The 25436-nt window shown below is 38.9% G+C and overlaps 1 protein-coding gene across 1 annotated transcript in view; it reads right to left on the reverse strand.

Moving 5' to 3' along the window:
- Window positions 1-13541: 13541 nt before the first annotated feature.
- ALG13 (ALG13 UDP-N-acetylglucosaminyltransferase subunit) overlaps window positions 13542-25436 on the reverse strand; it is a 76874-nt gene continuing 64979 nt past the window's right edge. Inside the window, 1 exon segment of the mRNA XM_060137284.1 lies at window positions 13542-14461. Within this exon segment, the coding sequence (XP_059993267.1) occupies window positions 14199-14461 (263 nt within the window). The 3' untranslated portion in view covers window positions 13542-14198.

Here is a 25436-nt window from a genome sequence, read left to right on the forward strand (position 1 = left end):
AAGCCTCCCTGATCATTAGTAAGGGTAAAAATATTATTGAATACAAAGAAAATGTCTGAATTATATTCAGAAATGGCCATTGTTGAAGTATGTCCTCCACTTCTAGCTTTAAATCCAGTGAAGTACAAAGAAAAAGGAATGATTCAAAATCATCATTTTTGGAAGATGCCAAATTTTATAGGCATATAAATCTCCAGGTTATACTTCTTTTTTTTTTTTTTTCAGGTTATACTTCTGTCCACTTACATGGGAATACTTGAAATTTTCCGGTTCTTTCTGCCTCTCATAGTAATTTTTCATTCCACTCTGACCTGAGTTAGGGCATTTCAGCTAAGTCCAAAACATCTAAACATCTGTCTGCAATTTGATTAAAGACACACACACACACACACACACACACACACACACAAACCCTACAGCCTCTACGTTTTGAATGACTTAAATAATGAACAAATACTTTTTCAATAAGAACTTCATAGTTATTATGGCAGTGTAAAACCTCCTCTGCAAATTTCATTGGGGACTTCACTGAAAAATATGAGTCGATACCTTAGCCAGATAATATAAATAACCATCTGATGTTCATATTGCCTTGTGGGTAAGACTCAAGTGGTGTTTTAACTAACAGTTTAAGTGGCCCAGACCTTGGTTTGTTTAACCATCAGGTGAAAAGTACTTGAAGTTAGGCAGACATTCTTTCTTGTTTAAAAGTACACAAGAAAAACTGATCATGTTATTTTGGTAATCACATTTTCAAAACAGTGTTAATAGATTGCATGTATAGACATAGCCAACATAAGTGGATGTAATTGTTTGGATCATTTAAAATACTCTTCATACCTACTTCTCAGCTCCCTCCAACCCCGAACCCTGTGGCTTTGCCTCAAACCTGTGTGTATTTTAGATTCTTTGGCTTGCTTTATCTAGATAATTGTTCCAAATATCCACTTTGTTGGTGGAGAACTAGGCATTGGGAACAGAGTACCCCAATTCAGTGTGAGCATTACTTTAGTACAGAGAAATGCTATTTCTACTGTATTTCCAATGACCCTTTCCATCACTTTTTCCAACAGATGTGCGTTTTGGCTTGCACTGTTTTGGGGATGTTTGTAAAAGTGAGAAGAACCTTGTCTGTGCACACACACACATGCAACAAAACTTAATAGCGTTTGATCGCTCTGGCTTGGCCTTTCATCCTTTTTGGTAATTACTAAATCATTTTGAAGGGAGGGGGAGCAGGGAGAACTTCAATGGAAAGAAAGTTCCTGAGATGTGATGAGGGATTGCTAAAATGAACTGCCAAAGCAGCATCCACTGTAGTACAACTGTTAATATTGAGAGCTCTCAGGATTTGGGGTTTCTGGTTTGAAGAGTAAAGCTTGTAGGTCAGAAGAAAGAACCTACCTGTAAAAATAAAAATATATATTTTTGGTGAGTTAAGTAAGTCTGTATACTTCAGATTTACTGCATACTTGAGATATTACTATTCACATGTTGATATGTGGCCTAGGATTTTCATCTGTATGCTGCATGGTGGTCCAGAGAAGAAGGTGCTGGTAGGCGGTTTTGAGAGTTTTAAGAAATGGAATGTTTATTAAGAAACAAAGGAGTTGATTGCTGGAATGATACAGGCAGCTGGCTAGTAGTATTTTTAAGCTCTGGAGTAGATTTATATCTTTTTTTTAACATCTTTATTGGAGTATAATTGCTTTACATTGTTGTGTTAGTTTCTGCTATATGTATACATATATCCCCATATCCCCTCCCTCTTGCGTCTCCCTCCCACCCTCCCTATCCCATCCCTCTAGGTGGTCACAAAGCACCGAGCTGCTGTTTCCCACTAGCTATCTATTTTACATTTGGTAGTGGATATATGTCAATGCTACTTGTTAGTTTACTGGATCTGAGTTGTGGTCTTTTCCTAAAGATATACCATCAGTGCTTGTGGTACTTGAGAGACATGTACATATTAAGAATTATTAATGTTTAAATATAAAATTAAGTGGAATGCCCTTATGCCAAAAGCTTATCTGATGTGAAAGTTGTTGACAGCTCTGTAGAAACTTCCCATTGCTACACAAATGAAAGGCAATTTGTATAGTAACAAAAAGAGCCGGCAACTTTTGATCATCGTAATCAACCTTCATAAATCCATGACTGTGGCACGCGTCTGCCCTAACCTCATCCCTCACCCTCAAAAAGAAAAGCCTTCTTCACAATGCCAAATGACTTGACAGAACCACAGAAGACTAGATGAAGAAATAATGGTCTACAGTGTGAATGCCATTTTCAGCAACGTGCAGAGTATTTTGCCCTTTGACTTTATCTATGAGCAGGTTCCAGAGCAACCTAACATCCCAGGAGCTGCACTTCAACACATGCACATACTAAGACATCACCCTTGGTGGCAGTGTGCCTTTTATTTTGGCCTATGGTAGCCAACCATTTGCAAGTACAGTTAAGCTGGGCTTGGCCATTGTGTCTTTTGCCACAATGTTCAACATACCCCACAATACTCATTGCGACAGATTGCCTTCCAACCTAGAAACCCTCTTGACACTTCTCTGGTCTTATACAACCTTTAAAACTGACCCTTGGATGACAAGACAAAAAAGAGGCTTTGGATTTTTGTGGGGAGTGCTTGAGGTACTTAGATGGTGTGGTAAAGAGGCAAACGGAAAAGCTTTCAAAGCACGGACTAGTACGGATAAGCACTTTAAAATGTAGGGCTAAACCACCATATTGTCAAACTTTTTAGATAACCAAATTGAGGTGGCATTCCCCGATTTTTTTTTAAATGTAGTTTCTGGATTAAAACATCATCATTTCTCCCTCAACAAAATCCAGAAGTGCAACAGTATATGAAAACTAGCTCTGAACAAACTGTAAATCATTTTTCAAAGGTTGAGTTATATTTCGGTTGAATTTCAGATCATAGCACATTCTCACCTTGTGACCACTGTATTCCTAAATTCAACACATCAGACTCATAGTAAGGTTACATTTTCAATTGTGCAATATCACTGACTGGCTTTTATAAATATGCACTTATGACCAATTACTGGAAGGACTGATTTCCCCAAATTTTATCTAAGAAATAAAATGAATTTGCCAAAACCCTACAGAAAAGAGAAATAAAAGGTAAAAGTGGGAGAGGGTAGTATGGAAGAACGCTAGATTCTATACCTGATGTCATATTTTAGCCTCAAAAATTTAGAATAAACATATAAAGTGAGATTATAAAATGAGACTGATATTTTCATAAACATGGCAGAATTAATGTGCCCAAATTAATGTTGTTCTTCAAAGCAGTCACCTTAAGCTACACCCATATTCGAATGCTGACATTACTCACACCATTGTGGACTTCTGCTTTTGGGAGGATGGTCAAAATCCACAATACAACCTCTTAATACCCTCAATGGTAGAAAATCATAATCTTGTAAGATTAAATTCTTAGAAACAGTCAAAACTAATTTTAGATCCATATTTGGTAAAAATTTGGGCAATCAAGCTGAGTTCTACTTTTCCTGGTAAAAAATATTTTTCAAGTGCTATCACACAATAGGCACCTTGATAGGCACAATTATAAAATACCAAGACAGTTTCTTGTGGGGTTTGTGAAGTGACCTGAAACTGCTCTTTAGAATCTAGTTTTTTCCTTATCAACTTTGAGGAATAATTTGTGTACAACTACCTGCATCCATTTAAAGTGTACAATTCAGTGAGTCTTCACTGTTGTATACACCACTAGGACCACCACCAAAATCAAGATACAAAAATTTCCATCACCCCCAAATGAGGCCTTGTTCCTCTTTCAATCCTGGAATCTATTATAGTTTCAAACATGATTGGAACAGTGGCAGCCTTATTGGAATAAGTTTACAGCCTCCCAAGGAGGAAACATTAAAGAACACCATATTTAGATATAGAATCTCCACTGATTTGGGAACAACCATGACTTAACCCTTGAAATATTTGTGTTTAAACAGTAAAACACATTCCAACTTCCAATGGCTTATGTTGTAAGTAAACTCAGTATTGGTTTCCCAAACCTTATTTGATCCATAAGAAATCACACTTTATAATACAGAGGCTCTGACAACTAGACTGTTAGCAGGAAGAAAGGGCAGTAAGGAAAAGCCCTGGCCTTCCCAGGAAATTGAGGGGAGGTTTTGGATTCAGGAGGAGCTCTGGTAACAGAAGTAGGAGGCGGCTCTAATGGGAGGATGGCAACAGCTAGCTGAATTTTCAGGTCATTTGAAAATCACATGTTCACACTAGGTAGTTCCTGTATAAGATCCAGTCATATTATTTGAAGTACAGATTCATCCATTTTTGGTCACATGTCATAGGACTTCCTTTTACAACATATATTAAGCAATCAGTTTAAATAACCAAAGCAATGTAGCTTGTAGTCCAATAAGTAGAGTGATAACTGTGTTTAGTATACTTGGGCAGGAGAAGCAGTCAGAATTCTTGAGTGTCTAGTAGGATTCATTGGAACGAATGGCACTAAAATGAATGTTGTGGGAGCTCAAAGGGTTAACACATTAGTCTGTATTTTTCTTAATGTTAAAGGCAATCCAATTTGATAAATTAACTTAAAATTTTTAACTGGTCAAATTACTCTTCTAACATAGTACAAGTCAACCCATATGTTCTCTTATTTCAACTATAAAGACAAAGACCTTCTCAAGGACATTTCAGTTCAGATAGGGATAAACATCCTTCTCAAGTGAAAGCATTTTAATTTGTCTGTTTCTTATAACATAGGAATGCATACCAGTGGTAGGATTCAAGAATCACTATTTAAACTATTCACAGGATTCAAGAGTTCTCAAAAACAGGTTGAAATTGAGGATGAAGAATTTCTACCTATTCAGAACAATGAATGTAGTTTGGAGCCAACATTTCCTAGACAATAAAGAATACTTTTAGAAAACAGGCAGTGTTTAATTCACTTTCTTAGCCTAGTTGGAGGCCCCAATCACACATCACCATACAGAAAATGTATGCGTTGAACTTAAGGTTAAAATTGTATCTCCCGAGCTTAATCACGAAAAGGGGAAATTCCAAATGTGTTTGTGTAAATGGCATTTGGCTTTGCAGACTACTATTTTAAAAGCTAAAGCCTCCTTAAGTAACTATTACTTTTATTTAAATATTTTCTGTAGGAAGTGCAAAGTTACTGTCATCATTAAATGTGTTAAAAAGAATCTTGTACAATAAAATGATTTTGTGTCTTTAGCTTCAGTATAAACAAAAATAAAGCATTTACTTTTTTCCTCCAAAATGTACGGCTGCTCAGATTTAAGGTGATTGTTCTTCCCTTTTCCAACATAATCATTTATAGCCATCTATTATTAATAAACATTTGTGAACAACAGTGGATCTTACACTATCATTTAACCAGCAGACACACTTAAGGGAGACCTCCACAGTCGAATATATTTTGAAAAGTTCATGACTGAGAATAAACATTATTACTATCATTCTTTTATATTTCCCATTAAACAAAGTTGTATTAAATATTTAGAAAACTGAATAAGCATTCATAAAGAACTTTGAGATGATGACATGAAGGGACCAATACAGCTATAAAGCTATGGTGTATGACACTGACAAACCTTACTGGCCTTATCCTGAAAACTTCTGAGTAACCAAAGAATGATACATGTCGTACAGAGCAGTTTCAATCTGTGGGTCAGTGAGAAGACACATAAATTGAGGTTAAGGTGGTCATTATTAAGCCAGTATAATCTGAGTACATTTGGGTAATATTTTCTGAAGTTATCAGTTGACATTTCTTTTAAAGTTTTTTCTGTAGTCATGGACTTTTCAGCAATTAACTTTCCCCTAATTAATTCAGATTCCTGAAGTTTTGCCTTTTATTTTAATTAACTTTTAGGCCACCAGAACACCGGTTAGCATACCAGAACAGCTTCACTTTCAGCCAAGTAACTCAGTTGCAAGTCCTGGCCTTTTTTTTTTTTTTTAAAGTCATGTTTATTTTTTTTACATCTTTATTGCAGTATAATTGCTTTACAATGGTGTGGTAGTTTCTGCTTTATAAAAAAGTGAATCAATTATACATATACATATGTTCCCATATCTCTTCCCTCTTGCGTCTCCCTCCCTCCCACCCTCCCTATCCTACCCTTCTAGGTGGTCACAAAGCACCGAGCTGATCTCCCTGTGCTATGCGGCTGCTTCCCACTAGCTATCTACCTTACGTTTGGTAGTGTATATATGTCCATGCCACTCTCGCACTTTGTCACAGCTTACCCTTCCCCCTCCCCATATCCTCAAGTCCATTCTCTAGTAGGTCTGTGTCTTTATTCCCGTCTTGCCCCTAGGTTCTTCATGAGCTTTTTTTTTTCTTAGATTCCATATATATGTGTTAGCATAAGGTATTTGTCTTTCTCTTTCTGACTTACTTCACTCTGTATGACAGACACTAGGCCCATCCACCTCACTACAAATAACTCAATTTGTTTCTTTTTATGGCTGAGTAATATTCCATTGTATATATGTGCCACATCTTCTTTATCCATTCATCTGTTGATGGACACTTAGGTTGCTTGTATGTCCTGGCTATTGTAAATAGAGCTGCAATGAACATTTTGGTACATGACTCTTTGAATTATGGTTTTCTCAGGGTATATGCCCAGTAGTGGGATTGCTGGGTCGCATGGTAGTTCTATTTTTAGTTTTTTGAGGAACCTCCATACTGTTCTCCATAGTGGCTATATCAATTTACATTCCCACCAACAGTGCAAGAGTGTTCCCTTTTCTCCACACCCTCTCCAGCACTTATTGTTTCTGGATTTTTTGATGATGGCCATTCTGACCAGTGTGAGATGATATCTCATTGTAGTTTTGATTAGCATTTCTCTAATGATGATGTTGAGCAGTCTTTCATGTGTTTGTTGGCAATCTGTGTATCTTCTTTGGAGAAATGTCTATTTAGGCCTTCTGCCCATTTTTGGATTGTGTTTTTTTTTTTTTTTTTGCGGTACGTGGGCCTCTCACTGTTGTGGCCTCTCCCATTGTGGAGCACAGGCTCCGGACACACAGGCCCAGCGGCCATGGCTCACGGGCCCAGCCGCTCCACGGCATGTGGGATCTTCCTGGACTGGGGCACGAACCCGTGTCCCCTGCATCAGCAGGCGGACTCTCAACCAGTGCGCCACCAGGGAAGCCCTGGGTTGTGTTTTTGATATTGAGCTGTGTGAGCTGCTTGTATATTTTGGAGATTAATCCTTTGTCAGTTGCTTCATTTGCAAATATTTTCTCCCATTCTGAGGGTTGTCCTTTGGTCTTGTTTATGGTTTTCTTTGCTGTGCAAAAGCTTTGAAATTTCATTAGGTCCCATTTGTTTATTTTTGCTTTTATTTCCATTTCTCTAGGAGGTGGGTCAACAAGGATCTTGCTGTGATTTATGTCAGAGTGTTCTGCCTATGTTTTCCTCTAAGAGTTTGATAGTGTCTGGCCTTACATTTAGCTCTTTAATCCATTTTGAGTTTATTTTTGTGTATGGTGTTAGGGAGTGTTCTAATTTCATACTTTTATATGTACCTGTCCAGTTTTCCCAGCACCACTTATTGAAGAGGCTGTCCTTTCTCCACTGTATATTCTTGCCTCCTTTATCAAAGATAAGGTGACCATATGTGCGTGGGTTTATCTCTGGGCTTTGTATCCTGTTCCATTGATCTATGTTTCTGTTTTTGTGCCAGTACCATACTGTCTTGATTACTGTAGCTTTGTAGTATAGTCTGAAGTCAGGGAGCCTGATTCTTCCAGCTCCATTTTTCGTTCTCAAGATTTCTTTGGCTATTCGGGGTCTTTTGTGTTTCCATACAAATTGTGAAATTTTTTGTTCTGGTTCTGTGAAAAATATGGCCTTTTTTAAAAATAAATTTATTTTTGGCCACGTTGGGTTTTCATTGCTGCACGCAGGCTTTCTCTAGTTGTGGTGAGCAGGGGTACTCTTTGTTGCGGTGCACGGGCTTCTCATTGTGGTGGCTTCTCTTGTTGCAGAGCACAGGCTCTAGGTGCGCAGGCTTCAGTAGTTGTGGCACACGGGCTCAGGAGTTGTGGCTTGTGGGCTCTAGAGCGCAGGCTCACTAGTTGTGGCACACGGGCTTAGTTGCTCCGCGGCACGTGGGATCTTCCCGGACCAGGGCTCAAACCCATGTCCCCTGCATTGGTAGGCGGATTCTTAACCACTGCACCACCAGGGATTATTTTAAGTGTGATTGGGTGTATTTTAAGTGTGGCCTAATTATTTTAAGTGTGATTGGGTGTATAACATTTATACATTGGTTAGATAAAACAATCTGAAAAGCAGTAATATATCTGGAAAAGATGTGCAACCAGTATAAGCAAATTCCAACAACTCAATAATAAAAACACAATTTGAACGCATTTCAAAAAGGAATATATACAACTAGCAAATAAGCACGTGAAGAGGTGTTAAACATAATCATAGGGAAATGCAAATTAAAACCACAATGAGATACCACTTACTACCAAACCCACCAGAATGGCTACAATCAAAAAGACCAATACCACCAAATGCTGACGGGGATGAACAATTGGAATTCTCATATACTGCTGGTGGGAGTATAAAATGGTACAATCACTTTGGAAAAATCTCCTTCATTTCCATACTAAACATATACCTAACCTATACCTATGACCCAGTAATTCCAAGAGGAATGAAAACAAATGCTCATAAGACTTGTACAAAAATGTTCACAGCAGCTTCACGCGTATCTAAAAACTAAAAATGGCTCAGGTATCCATCAACAGGAGAATGGCATTTTTGTACAATGAAATGCTCTCAGCAATAAAAAGAACTATTGACACATACAACATGGATGAATCCCAAATACCTTATGTTGAAGAATCCTTACACAAAGGAGCACATACTCTGATTCATTTATATACAGTTTAAAAAACAAACTATGATAGGAGAAAAATCAGAAGAAAAAGCGGTTGCCTTGGGGACGGGGATCGGGGAAGCAGGGACTGACTGGGAAAAGCATGAGAGAATTTTCTGGAGTGATGAAAATGCTATCTTGATAAAGGCTTGGGTTTCACAGATGTGTGATTTGTCAAAATTCATTGCATCAAACACTTAAGATTTGTGCATTTCATCACATGTAAACTTTACCTCAAAAAGAAAAGAACCTTTAAAAAAGAACTTTTAACAAATACTGAACTCTAGTTAACAATATCCATGCTGAGATGTTTAGGGGTGAGGTGCATTTAAGTCTGCAATTTTCTTTGTAATCATCAAAAAATAGGATTTATAGATGATTATGTGAAAAGGTTAAGTGTAGTAAAATGTTAATTATATGATCTAGGTAGTGGATATACAGATGTACATTGCACACTTATTTCAACTTTCATGTTTAAAATTTTTCATAATAAAATGTTGGAAAAAAATAAGCAGTGAGTAAAAGAACAGAACTAGGTTAACAAAAGCCAAATCTATACCGTGCTTCAAAACAAGTAGGAGGAAGAAAACTTCTTGAGTAGCTGAAGTTCTTTTAGCAGAGCTAAAAGAATGAAAGAAAATTAAAACAAAGTTCAACTGCTGATGCAAGCAAAGCAACTGAATATAAAATAGTTTGTTTTTCTGTGGGACTATATATGTGGTAGAACTTTTATTTCTTTTATTGTGGTAAGAACATTTACCATGAGATTACCCTCTTAAGAGATTTTTAAGCGTGAAATACAGCATTGTTATTTACAGGCACAAAGTTGTAGAACAGATCTCTGGAACTTATCTTGCATAACTGAAATTTATCAAGATAAAAATTGTTACTCTGATCTGGTTAATACACCAGCAAGGAAATAAAAGGTTTTTTAAGTCAAGAACTTTAATACCCTAGTATTAGGGTAGAATTTTTTTTCTATAATTCTGCAAATGATTTGAAAAAGCTGTACTATATAGTTTAGAAAAAGCCATAAGATCTGCAAGAAAAGGTTTGTTAGTTGATTAGGTGAAGGGACTGATCACCTATATAACACCAATACATCAATAACTATTATTAATATTTGGCTAAAATGATCTTAACATTTTATTCATTGACTGGCCAGAATTCTAAGAATTGATTCAGTTTAATCTCAATATTGTAGAATTACTCTCCACCCCTCCTCTCATAAAAGGTTTAGCCAGTGGCAGGAGCCACCTACCAGACAAAAAAAAAAAAAAAAAGCTCTTCAACACTAAAGGATTCCTGTTTTCCAAGCTCCCCTCTGGCAGCCATAAGGAGAAAAGTGAACTCAGAAGTGGTGGTGGTGATTATTAGAAAACAATGAAGCAGTTAAACCTGAAGTGGTTCACTCAGCTCAATTAGTTTCAACTATAAATAAATGTCATGGTTTAATATAATTTAGTTTTACATGTAGCTAGTGAATATTCTTGAGAATTACAGGACTTTAAGAATCAGTTGCCTATACTATAGGCTTCCCCCAACCCCCAGATATCTTAACAAGGGTACCTATGAACCTTATGTGACAGTGTCTCTAAGATCTTGTTTCTTTTCAGGATTCAAGGCAAAATGTTTAAAAACCTGAACTTTTACTAACTTTATAAACATTACCTCTCCAGATGGCCAGTTACCAAGGTAGTTTTTCTTCAACTATTATGAAAGATTTCAAACACAAAAGTAGAGGGAATAGCACAATGAACTCAATCTTCAACAGTTACTATTCAAGTTACAAACATGCAGCTTATCTTCATCTATAAACCCCACCCCCCAGATTATTTTGAGATGATACCCAGATTTATCATTCTAAAGCAGTTTTAGTCACTCAGTAGGGTAGTTACCTAAACTCAGGTCCATCCTTTCCTGAAGCTCCATCTTTCCACATACAGGCACCCCACACATCCCTGAAACTGCCTTTGATGACTGAGGCAGGAGAGAAGACAAGTGTTCTAAATCAAGTTGCTCCAACTGAAATTTAACATTCTAGCTAAGATGGGGGAAACAAGAGGTTGCCTTTTGCTGTATTAGTTCTCCTGAATTCTTTTTATTATAAATGGAAATATAAATGGCCTCAAAGAGATTTCATGTAAAATGGACAAAATTTGACCCAGATTTAGAAAAATCTAGATTAAGTTCATGCCCTACCCTTCTCCAATGGACTATTTCATTATTCATGGAGATTTATATCTGAATTAAGTTCTGAATGTATGGTGTTCGCATAAAAAAATCATGATTTGTTTATACTTTTACTTCCAAAGCTAATTAAAAGGTTATGCCTTGATTATAGGCTCTAAGGAAATGAAAGATGTTTTAAATTCACAAGTCTTGAATTTCAACAGTAAAACAGATTCAATATTTTCATCTGCTCTTAATCAAGGCAGAAAACCACAATTAGTTTTGAGAATAAATATACACAGCATAAAAATGAATTCTAATTGTTCTTCCTCACTATGGAAATGATCCAGCTTTCTACCTTTGGTGTAAACCAGATTTATCTCAGGAAGGCGGTGAAAGTAAAGGGTCCAGAACAAACCACAGTGCCTTTATATCCTCCTTCCCCCAACAAGTCTCAATGGTTGAAAGTTGGGTATAACAACAGAAAAAAAGACAAAGATGTCTTTTGTAATATCAAAAGCAACTACAGAGGTTATATGTAAAAAGTCTACCACTATGCTTATACTATAGGTTGATTAAACATGTTAAGTCTTAGGTTTTTTGTTTTTTGTTTTTTACCAGAAAGACCACTTTGTTTTTAACCCAGAAGCTGCCTTCAAAAACCACTGCAGGGCTTCCCTGGTGGCGCAGTGGTTGAGAGTCCGCCTGCCGATGCAGGGGACATGGGTTCGTGCCCCAGTCCAGGAAGATCCCACATGCCGCGGAGCGGCTGGGCCCCATGAGCCATGGCCGCTGAGCCTGCGCATCCGGAGCCTGTGCTCCGCAGCGGGAGAGGCCACAACAGTGAGAGGCCCGCGTACCCCCCCCCCCAAAAAAAAAAACCCGCTGCAGACTTCTGCTGCAGTACAGGTTACCTTCACCCTCCCAACTCACAAAACAATAGGAGGGTCAGGGCTCACTCCTTGATTATTTCTTAGAGAAGTGTGACTGTAAAGCATAAACAAGTGGACTAGTATGATTTAAACAGACCATTCATACCATTAATTTCAACACTGGTAACAACAATTAGGTTGATCCTGGGTTTTTAAGTTAATAATAAGCATCTCATTAAACTGCATTAAATTAGTAATGGAAATCAAGGCAAGGCAGCAACCTACAAGTTTAAAAAATAAACAAATCAACTGGAAGCCTAAGGCAAATGTACTTATCTCAAAACCACACAATTTCCAGATCCACATTCTCAAGATAGACTACAACCTTCTAAAACACTGCTTAGAAGCTAATTAGTGAACCACTGACAGTTGAAGATACAGGACAATCACTTGCTGTGAGTTACGTACATTTCAGAAATGCTGGCATATTTGAAAAATGTTGGAGAGGGGTTGTTCCATGTTTCAAACTTGACTAAAATAAACCTTTAAACATAAAACAATCTGTAGGCTGCACAAATTGAGAACCCAGGAGGTTAGCAGAGAAAAAGCTGAAACATTAATACAGAGGTTGTTAGAAAGATCAGTGCACTGTTGCCCATCTTTCTTTATTAAAGTTGTCAGATGCCAACTTGTAGAGCAAGGACTTGTAAAGATCCAGGATGCAAAACCAAAACACTACCAGTTCCATGTCTATTACGAAGCAGCCTTAACTAGTACACTGACTGATTTGAAGCTCATTGTTATCAATCATCTTGAGAACAGTATACTGAAGACAGGATATCTTCTTTGCAATGGATTCCACTCTAGTTCTTTAACCTGTTCAAGCACCTTGAGCCCTGAGTCTCAATTGGTTCTTTTTGCCTGGGGTATAGCTGAAAGGTGGGAAAGAACAGAATGGTTCACAAGCATAAATAACTTTTAAAGGAGGCAATATAAGTAGGTTTTGCGGCAACCGAAGAACACTTTTAAAATAGCTATTTGTAGGTGAGACAGAGCAAAGCATTCATGATGAATTACCCCTCAGAGGAGAACTGAATGAATAGAGAAAATCTTGTAGTCTTTGAGTAGATGAAAGAGAGAGAAGGGAGAAGGCAGAAGGGCTTATAAAATGTGTCTCACAGAAAGCTGAAGACAAGGCAGGCCTGAAGAGATACAAGATAAATCTAAACAACAATTTAAAGATTCAACAACCATAAGAAATATAGGACAATGAGAAAGTAAGTCTAGATTAAAGTTCCCTAAGAGAATTAACAGATTTTTTAAAAAAAAACAAACACAACTTAAAGGGACATTCTTAAGGGAAAAGAACTGGATATGGTAGTATGCATTGCAATGTCTTGAGATTAAATAACATTTCAACTGACCCTGCCAATCCATGCTATAAATTCACATTTTCTGGCAACCAAAATACTAGGGGGAAAACATATGGGAACAATCAAATGTCTGGTACTCTTTGCTGCCATGAAAAAGCAAAAGAAAATCTCACTCATTTTAGCAATTTTAAATGCTAATTTTTATTTACTGCTAAATGTGCAAAGGACATCAATACTGTGCAGGAAAATGGTTACATAAATCCAATATTAAACAACAGCACATGGGATAAATCTAAAGCAGAGCACCATGTGCCTTCAGAACTGATTAATATCATAGAACACAACTCAGATCAGACAATTCTTAAGAAACCTGAAGAGCACTCTCACTTAATATTAAGCTAGTTACCCAGAAGCAAATGCTCTTGGTTTTGTTGTTTCATTTTCTAGGAAAAAGTAGTTTTTCCAATTTTGCATGGTTTAATATTATGTGTGACATCGGAACCAAGGCAATAGTTTGTAAGATTTACTCCATTTATCAATTGGTACCATCAGCTAATACAAAGTTGACAAGCTGGCTGACAGGAAAACAGCTGAATACAATGAAATATGCTCAGATATGGGGCTAGTTGTACATTCACCTCAATGTCCTTATTCACAACCCAAAGAAATATTCCTTTATTTTAAAGTACTATTTTAAATCAAAAGGTAAAATAATCTTAAAGACAGATACAACAGTAACCACTCTAAATCACTTAAACACTAACATAAAACACTTTTTAAAAACCAAACAATAAGAAAAATGGCAGTGCAAGAACACATCATACTGCTGAATCTTACATATTCTGAGGTACACAATGAGAAGGTGAGGGAGGTGAAGCAATATAGGCAAGTGGCCCAGGACTCATAGCACCACGAATTTGAGAACCAACATATGCTGCACTGACTGGATGCCAGGGGGCAACACAGGGATAATCTGGCACAACAGGAAGGCAGGAATCAAAACCTGGCAAAGGTCGCTGCCCACAGGGATCTGACATCACTGGATAATAGAATGCTCCATGAGGGACAGATGCAGGGTCAGCATTTGGAAAAGTACCTGAAACAAAGAAAGCATACAGTACACTTCATATACAAAGATTCATTAACATCAACATAAATGGATGTTCTTACAGGTAAAAATGAAATTTAGCATTAACTCCAAGAAAGATCATAGCAATTGCAGCAGGAGCACTTTAGATATGAACATTAGTGACTAAAACAGGCTACTAAAAGATAATATGAAAATTTTCTAACTAAAAAAATTAAATATAGGAAGATGGCAGAAGAGTAGGATGCATAGATCACCTTCCTCCCCACAGATACATCAGAAATACATCTACACCAGTGGGAGGGAGATGTGAAGGAACAAAGGTTTCCACACACTAGGAAGCCCCTTCGGGGGTGGAGACTGCAGGTGGTGGAGGGGGAAGTTTCGGAGCCGGGGAGGAGAGCGCAGCAACAGGAGTGCGGAGAGCAAAGCGGAGAGATTTCCGCACAGAGGATCGGGCCAACCAGCACTCACAAGCCCGAGAGGCTTGTCTGCTCACCCGCCGGGGTGGGCGGAGCTGGGAGCTGAGGCTCGGGCTTCGGTGGGAGCGCCGGGAGAGGACTGGGGTTGGCGGCGTGAACACAGCCTGAAGGGGGTTAGTGCGCCATGGCTGGCCGGGAGGGAGGGAGTCTGGGGAAAAGTCTGGACCTGCCGAAGAGGCAAGAGACTTTTTCTTCCCTGTGTGTTTCCTGGTGTGTGAGGAGAGGGGATTAAGAGCGCTGCTTAAAGGAGCTCCAGAGATGGGCGCGAGCGGCGGCTAAAGCGCGGACCCCAGAGACGGGCATGAGACGCTAAGGCCGCTGCTGCAGCCACCAAGAAGCCTGTGTGCGAGCACAGGTCACGATACACACCTGCCCTCCCGGGAGCCTGTGCAGCCCGCCACTGCCAGGGTCCCATGATCCAAGGACAACTTCCCCGGGAGAATGCACGGCACGCCTCAGGCTGGTGCAACGTCATGCCGGTGTCTGCCGACGAAGGCTCGCCCCGCACTCCATGCCCCTCCCGCCCCCCCCCACCCCGGCCAGAGCAAGCCAGAGCCCCCAGATCAGCGGCTCCTTTAACCCCGTCCTGTCTGAGCGAAGAACAGACGCCCTCCAGCGACCTACACGCAGAGGCGGGGCCAAATCCAAACCTGAGCCCCGGGAGCTGTGAGAACAAAGAAGAGAAACGGAAATCTTGCCCAGCAGCCTCAGGAGTAGCTGATTAAATCTCCACAATCAACTTGATGTAACCTGCATCTGCGGAACACCTGAATAGACAACGAATCATCCCATATTGAGGAGGTGGACGTTGAGAGCAAGATATATTATTTTGCCCCTTTTCCACTTTTTGTGAGTATGTGTATGCTTCTCTGTGAGATTTTGTCTGTAGAGCTTTCCTTTCACCATCTGTCCTAGGGTTCTGTCCATCGGTTTTTTTTGTTTTGTTTTACTTTAAAAATTGTTTTCTCTTAATAATTATTTTTTATTTTAATAACTATTTTATCTTACTTTATCTTATCCTCTCTTTCTTTCTACTTTTTCTCCCTTTTATTCTGAGCTGTGTGGATGAAAGGCTCTTGGTGCTGCAGCCAGGAGTCAGTGCTGTGCCTTTGAGGTGGGAGAGCCAACTTCAGGACACTGGTCCACAAGAGACCTCCCAGCTCCACATACTATCAAACAGCAAAAATCTCCCAGAGATCTCCATCTCAACACCAACACCCAGCTTCATTCAACGACCAGCAAGCTACAGTGCGGGACACCCTATGCCAAAAAACTAGCAACACAGGAACACAACCCCACCCATTAGCAGAGAGGCTGGCTGCTTAAATCATAAGTCCACAGACACCCCAAAACACACCACCAGACGGGGATGTGCCACCAGAAAGACAAGCTCCAGCCTCATCCACCAGAACACAGGCACCAGTCCCCTCCACCAGGAAGCCTACACAGCCCACTGAACCAACCTCACCCACTGGGGGCAGACACCAAAAACAATGGGAAGTACAAACCTGCAGCCTGCAAAAAGGAGACCCCAAACACAGTAAGATAAGCAAAATGAGAAGACAGAAAAACACACAGCAGATGAACGAGCAAGGTAAAAACCCACCAGACCTAACAAATGAAGAGGAAATAGGCAGTCTACCTGAAAAACAATTCAGAATAATGATAGTAAAGATGATCCAAAATCTTGGAAACAGAATAGAGAAAATGCAAGAAACATTTAACAAGGACCTAGAAGAACTAAAGAGGAAACAAGCAACGAGGAACAACACAATAAATGAAATTAAAAGTACTCTAGAAGGGATCAATAGCAGAATAACTGAGGCAGAAGAACGGATAAGTGACCTGGAAGATAAAATAGTAGAAATAACTACTGCAGAGCAGAATAAAGAAAAAAGAATGAAAAGAACTGAGGACAGTCTCAGAGACCTCTGGGACAACATTAAACACACCAACATTCGGAGTACAGGGGTCCCAGAAGAAGAAGAGAAAAAGAAAGGGACTGAGAAAATATTTGAAGAGATTATAGTTGAAAACTTCCCTAATATGGGAGAGGAAATAGTTAATCAAGTCCAGGAAGCACAGAGCGTCCCACAGAGGATAAATCCAAGGAGAAACACACCAAGACACATATTAATCAAACTGTCAAAAATTAAATACAAAGAAAACATATTAAAAACACCAAAGGAAAAACAACAAATAACACACAAGGGAATCCCCATAAGGTTAACAGCTGATCTTTCAGCAGAAACTCTGCAAGCCAGAAGGGAGTAGCAGGACATATTTAAAGTGATGAAGGAGAACAACGTGCAACCAAGATTACTCTACCCAGCAAGGATCTCATTCAGATTTGATGGAGAAATTAAAACCTTTGCAGACAAGGAAAAGCTGAGAGAGTTCAGCATCACCAAACCAGCTTTACAACAAACGCTAAAGGAACTTCTCGAGGCAAGAAACACAAGAGAAGGAAAAGACCTACAATAACAAACCCAAAACAATTAAGAAAATGGGAATAGGAACATACATATCGATGATTACCTTAAATGTAAATGGATTAAATGCACCCACCAAAAGACACAGACTGGCTGAATGGATACAAAAACAAGACCCATATATATGCTGTCTACAAGAGACCCACTTCAGACCTAGGGACACATACAGACTGAAAGTGAGGGGATAGAAAAAGATATTCCATGCAAATGGAAATCAAAAGAAAGCTGGAGTATCAATTCTCATATCAGACAAAATAGACTTTAAAATAAAGACTATTACAAGAGACAAAGAAGGACACTACATAATGATCAAGGGATCAATCCAAGAAGATGATATAACAATTGTAAATATTTATGCACCCAACATAGGAGCACCTCAATACATAAGGCAAATACTAACAGCCATAAAAGGGGAAATCGACAGTAACACATTCAGAGTAGGGGACTTTAACACCCCACTTTCACCAATGGACAGATCATCCAAAATGAAAATAAATAAGGAAACACAAGCTTTAAATGATACATTAAACAAGATGGACTTAATTGATATTTATAGGACATTCCATCCAAAACAACAGAACACACATTTTTCTCAAGTGCTCATGGAATATTCTCCAGGATAGATCATATCCTGGGTCACAAATCAAGCCTTGGTAAATTTAAGAAAATTGAAATTGTATCAAGTTTCTTTTCCGACCACAACGCTATGAGACTAGGTATCAATTACAGGAAAAGATCTGTAAAAAATACAAACACATGGAGGCTAAACAATACACTACTTAATAACGAAGTGATCACAGAAGAAATCAAAGAGGAGATAAAAAAAATACCAAGAAACAAATGACAATGGAGACACGACGACCCAAAACCTATGGGATGCAGCAAAAGCAGTTCTAAGAGGGAAGTTTAGAGCAATATAATCCTACCTTAGGAAACAGGAGACATCTCGAATAAACAACCTAACCTTGCACCTCAAGCAATTAGAGAAAGAACAAAAAAACCCCAAAGTTAGCAGAAGGAAGGAAATCATAAATATCAGATCAGAAATAAATGAAAAAGAAATGAAGAAAACGATAGCAAACATCAATAAAACTAAAAACTGGTTCTTTGAGAAGATAAACAAAATTGATAAGCCATTAGCAAGACTCATCAAGAAAAAAAGGGAGAAGACTCAAAGCAATAGAATTAGAAATGAAAAACGAGAAGTAACAACTGACACTGCAGAAATGCAAAAGATCATGAGAGATTACTACAAGCAACTGTATGCCAATAAAATGAACTTCTTAGAAATGCACAACCTGCCTAGACTGAATCAGGAAGAAAAACAAAATATGAACAGACCAATCAAAAGTAATGAAATTGAAACTGTGATTAAAAATCTTGCAACAAACAAAAGCCCACGACCAGACGGCTTCACAGGCGAACTCTATCAAACATTTAGAGACCAGCTAAAACCCATCCTTCTCAAGCTTTTCCAAAATATAGCAGAGGGAGAAACACTCCCAAACTCAATTCTACGGGACCACCGTCACGTTGATACCAAAACCAGACAAGGATGTCACAAAGAAAGAAAACTACAGGCCAATATCACTGATGAACATAGATGCAAAAGTCCTCAACAAAATACTAGCAAACAGAATCCAACAGCACATTAAAAGGATCATACACCATGATCAAGTGGGGTTTATTCCAGGAATCCAAGGATTCTTCAATATACACAAATCAATCAACGTGATACACCATATTAACAAATTGAAGGAGAAAAACCATATGATCAACTCAATAGATGCAGAGAAAGCTTTTGACAAAATTCAACACCCCTTTACCATAAAAAACCTCTAGAAAGTAGGCATACAGGGAACTTTCCTCAACATAATAAAGGCCATATATGACAAACCCACAGCCAATATCGTCCTCGATGGTGAAAAACTGAAAGCATTTCTACTAAGATCAGGAACAAGACAAGGTTGCCCACTCTCACCACTCTTATTCAACATAGTTTTGGAAGCTTTAGCCACAGCAATCAGAGAAGAGAAGGAAATAAAAGGAATCCAAATCGGAAAAGAAGAAGTAAAGCTTCACTGTTTGCAGATGACATGATACTATACATAGAGAATCCTAAAGATGCTACCAGAAAACTACAAGAGATAATCAATGAATTTGGTAAAGTAGCAGGATACAAAATTAATGCACAGAAATCTCTGGCATTCTTATACACTAATGATGAAAAATCTGAAAGTGAAATCAAGAAAACATTCTATTACCACTGCAACAAAAAGAATAAAATATCTAGGAATACACCTACCTAAGGAGACAAAAGATCTGTATGCAGAAAATTATAAGACACTGATGAAAGAAATTAAAGATGATACAAATAGATGGAGAGATATACCATGTTCTTGGATTGGAAGAATCAACATTGTGAAAATGACTCTACTACCCAAGGCAATCTACAGATTCAATGCAATCCCTATCAAACTACCACTGGCATTTTTCACAGAACTAGAACAAAAAAATTTCACAATTTGTATGGAAACACAAAAGACCCCGAATAGCCAAAGCAATCTTGAGAATGAAAAACGGAGCTGGAGGAATCAGGCTCCCTGACTTCAGACTATACTACAAAGCTACAGTAATCAAGACAGTATGGTACTGGCACAAAAACAGAAACATAGAATACGGTCACCTTATCTTTGATAAAGGAGGCAGGAAGGTACAGTGGAGAAAGGACAGCCTCTTCAATAAGTGGTGCTGGGAAAACTGGACAGCTACATGTAAAAGTATGAGATTAGATCACTCCCTAACACCATACACAAAAATAAGCTCAAAATGGATTAAAGACCTAACTGTAAGGCCAGAAACTATCAAACTCTTAGAGGAAAACATAGGCAGAACACTCTATGACATAAATCACAGCAAGATCCTTTTTGACCCACCTCCTAGAGAAATGGAAATAAAAACAAAAATAAACAAATGGGACCTAATGAAACTTCAAAGCTTTTGCACAGCAAAGGAAACCATAAACAAGACCAAAGGACAACCCTCAGAATGGGAGAAAATATTTGCAAATGAAGCAACTGACAAAGGATTAATCTCCAAAATTTATAAGCAGCACGTGCAGCTCAATAACAAAAAAACAAACAATCCATTCCAAAAATGGGCAGAAGACCTATACAGACATTTCTCCAAAGAAGATATACAAACTGCCAACAAACACATGAAAGAATGCCCAACATCGTGATTAGAGAAATGCAAATCAAAACTACAATGAGATATCATCTCACACCAGTCAGAATGGCCATCATCAAAAAATCTAGACAATAAATGCTGGAGAGGGTGTGGAGAAAAGGGAACACCCTTGCACTGCTGGTGGGAATGTGAATTGGTACAGCCACTATGGAGAACAGTATGGAGGTTCCTTAGAAAAGTACAAATAAACTACCATATGACCCAGCAATCCCACTACTGGGCATATACCCTGAGAAAACCATAATTCAAAACGAATCACGTACCAAAATGTTCATTGCAGCTCTATATACAATAGCCAGGAGATGGAAACAACCTAAGTGTCCATCATCGGATGAATGGATAAAGAAGATGTGGCACATATATACAATGGAATATTACTCAGCCATAAAAGGAAACGAACTTGAGCTATTTGTAATGAGGTGGATAGACCTAGAGTCTGTCATACAGAGTGAAGTAAGTCAGAAAGACAAAGACAAATACCGTATGCTAACACATATATAAGGAATTTAAGAAAAAAAAATGTCATGAAGAACCTAGGGGTAAGACAGGAATAAAGACACAGACCTACTACAGAATGGACTTGAGGTTATGGGGAGGAGGAAGGGCAAGCTGTGACAAAGCGAGAGAGAGGCATGGACATAAATACACTACCAAACGTAAGGTAGATAGCTAGTGGGAAGCAGCCGCATAGCACAGGGAGATCAGCTCGGTGCTTTGTGACCGCCTGTAGGGGTGGGACAGGGAGGGTGGGAGGGAGGGAGACGTAAGAGGGAAGAGATATGGGAAAATATGTATATGTATAACTGATTCACTTTGTTATAAAGCAGAAACTAAGACACCACTGTAAAGCAATTATACTCCAATAAAGATGTAAAAAAAAAAAAACCTACCTAAGGAGACAAAAGACCTGTATGCAGAAAATTATAAGACACTGATGAAAGTAATTAAAGATGATACAAATAGATGGAGAGATATACCATGTTCTTGGATTGGAAGAATCAACATTGTGAAAATGACTCTACTACCCAAAGCAATCAACAGATTCAATGCAATCCCTATCAAACTACCACTGGAATTTTTCACAGAACTAGAACAAAAAATTTCACAATTTGTATGGAAAAACAAAAGACCCAGAATCGCCAAAGCAATCTTGAGAATGAAAAACAGAGCTGGAGGAATCAGGCTCCCTAACTTTAGACTATACTACAAAGCTACAGTAATCAAGACAGTATGGTACTGGCAAAAAACAGAAATACAGATCAGTGGAACAGGACAGAAAGCCCAGAGATAAACCCACGCACATATGGTCACCTTATCTTTTTTTTTTTTTTGCGGTACGCGGGCCTCTCACTGTTGTGGCCTCTCCCGTTGTGGAGCAAAGGCTCCGGATGCGCAGGCTCAGTGGCCATGGCTCACAGGCCCAGCCGCTCCGCAGCATGTGTGATCTTCCCAGACCGGGGCACGAACCCATATCCCCTGCATCGGCAGGTGGACTCTCAACAACCGCGCCACCAGGGAAGCCCCAGTCACCTTATCTTTGATAAAGGAGGCAGGAATGTACAGTGTAGAAAGGACAGCCTCTTCAATAAGTGGTGCTGCTAAAACTGGACAGGTACATGTAAAAGTATGAGATTAGAACACTCTCTAACACTGTACACAAAAATAAGGTCAAAATGGATCAAAGACCTAAATGTAAGGCCCAGAAACTATCAAACTCTTTGAGGAAAACAGAGGCAGGACACTCTATGACATAAATCACAGCAAGATCCTTTTTGACTCACCTGCTAGAGAAATGGAAATAAAAACAAAAATAAACAAATGGGACCTAATGAAACTTCAAAGCTTTTGCACAGCAAAGGAAACCATAAACGAGACCAAAAGACAACCCTCAGAATGGGAGAAAATATTTGCAAATGAAGCAACTGACAAAGGATTAATCTCCAAAATATACAAGCAGCTCATGTAGCTCAATAACAAAAAAACAAAGAACCCAAACCAAAAATGGGCAGAAGACCTAAACAGACATTTATCCAAAGAAGATATACAGATTGCCAACAAACACATGAAAGACTGCTCAACATCATTAATCATTAGAGAAATGCAAATCAAAACTACAGTGAGGTATCATCTCACACCAGTCAGAATGGCCATCATCAAAAAATCTAGAAACAATAATTGCTGGAGAGGGTGTGCAGGAAAGGGAACCCTCTTGCACTGTTGGTGGGAATGTAAATTGATACAGCCACCATGGAGAACAGTATGGAGGTTCCTCAAAAAACTAAAAATAGAACTACCATACGACCCAGCAATCCCACTACTGGGCATATACCCTGAGAAAACCATAATTCAAAACGAATCACGTACCAAAATGTTCATTGCAGCTCTATATACAATAGCCAGGAGATGGAAACAACCTAAGTGTCCATCATCGGATGAATGGATAAAGAAGATGTGGCACATATATACAATGGAATATTACTCAGCCATAAAAGGAAACGAACTTGAGCTATTTGTAATGAGGTGGATAGACCTAGAGTCTGTCATACAGAGTGAAGTAAGTCAGAAAGACAAAGACAAATACCGTATGCTAACACATATATAAGGAATTTAAGAAAAAAAAATGTCATGAAGAACCTAGGGGTAAGACAGGAATAAAGACACAGACCTACTACAGAATGGACTTGAGGTTATGGGGAGGAGGAAGGGCAAGCTGTGACAAAGCGAGAGAGAGGCATGGACATAAATACACTACCAAACGTAAGGTAGATAGCTAGTGGGAAGCAGCCGCATAGCACAGGGAGATCAGCTCGGTGCTTTGTGACCGCCTGTAGGGGTGGGACAGGGAGGGTGGGAGGGAGGGAGACGTAAGAGGGAAGAGATATGGGAAAATATGTATATGTATAACTGATTCACTTTGTTATAAAGCAGAAACTAAGACACCACTGTAAAGCAATTATACTCCAATAAAGATGTAAAAAAAAAAAAACCTACCTAAGGAGACAAAAGACCTGTATGCAGAAAATTATAAGACACTGATGAAAGTAATTAAAGATGATACAAATAGATGGAGAGATATACCATGTTCTTGGATTGGAAGAATCAACATTGTGAAAATGACTCTACTACCCAAAGCAATCAACAGATTCAATGCAATCCCTATCAAACTACCACTGGAATTTTTCACAGAACTAGAACAAAAAATTTCACAATTTGTATGGAAAAACAAAAGACCCAGAATCGCCAAAGCAATCTTGAGAATGAAAAACAGAGCTGGAGGAATCAGGCTCCCTAACTTTAGACTATACTACAAAGCTACAGTAATCAAGACAGTATGGTACTGGCAAAAAACAGAAATACAGATCAGTGGAACAGGACAGAAAGCCCAGAGATAAACCCACGCACATATGGTCACCTTATCTTTTTTTTTTTTTTGCGGTACGCGGGCCTCTCACTGTTGTGGCCTCTCCCGTTGTGGAGCAAAGGCTCCGGATGCGCAGGCTCAGTGGCCATGGCTCACAGGCCCAGCCGCTCCGCAGCATGTGTGATCTTCCCAGACCGGGGCACGAACCCATATCCCCTGCATCGGCAGGTGGACTCTCAACAACCGCGCCACCAGGGAAGCCCCAGTCACCTTATCTTTGATAAAGGAGGCAGGAATGTACAGTGTAGAAAGGACAGCCTCTTCAATAAGTGGTGCTGCTAAAACTGGACAGGTACATGTAAAAGTATGAGATTAGAACACTCTCTAACACTGTACACAAAAATAAGGTCAAAATGGATCAAAGACCTAAATGTAAGGCCAGAAACTATCAAACTCTTTGAGGAAAACAGAGGCAGGACACTCTATGACATAAATCACAGCAAGATCCTTTTTGACTCACCTGCTAGAGAAATGGAAATAAAAACAAAAATAAACAAATGGGACCTAATGAAACTTCAAAGCTTTTGCACAGCAAAGGAAACCATAAACGAGACCAAAAGACAACCCTCAGAATGGGAGAAAATATTTGCAAATGAAGCAACTGACAAAGGATTAATCTCCAAAATATACAAGCAGCTCATGTAGCTCAATAACAAAAAAACAAAGAACCCAAACCAAAAATGGGCAGAAGACCTAAACAGACATTTATCCAAAGAAGATATACAGATTGCCAACAAACACATGAAAGACTGCTCAACATCATTAATCATTAGAGAAATGCAAATCAAAACTACAGTGAGGTATCATCTCACACCAGTCAGAATGGCCATCATCAAAAAATCTAGAAACAATAATTGCTGGAGAGGGTGTGCAGGAAAGGGAACCCTCTTGCACTGTTGGTGGGAATGTAAATTGATACAGCCACCATGGAGAACAGTATGGAGGTTCCTCAAAAAACTAAAAATAGAACTACCATACGACCCAGCAATCCCACTACTGGGCATATACCCTGAGAAAACCATAATTCAAAAAGAGTCATGTACCACAATGTTCATTGCAGCTCTATTTACAATAGCCAGGACATGCAAGCAACCTAAGTGTCCATCAACAGATGAATGGATAAAGATGTGGCACATATATACAATGGAATATTACTCAGTCATAAAAAGAAACAAATTGAGTTATTTGTAGTGAGGTGGATGGACCTAGAGTCTGTCATACAGAGTGAAGTAACTCAGAAAGAGAAAGACAAATACTGTACGCTAACACATATATATGGAATCTAAGAAAAAAAAAAGGTCATGAAGAACCTAGGGGTAAGACGGGAATAAAGACACAGA

This window comes from Lagenorhynchus albirostris, chromosome X, assembly GCF_949774975.1.
Source record: "Lagenorhynchus albirostris chromosome X, mLagAlb1.1, whole genome shotgun sequence".
NCBI classification, from domain to species: Eukaryota; Metazoa; Chordata; class Mammalia; order Artiodactyla; family Delphinidae; genus Lagenorhynchus; species Lagenorhynchus albirostris.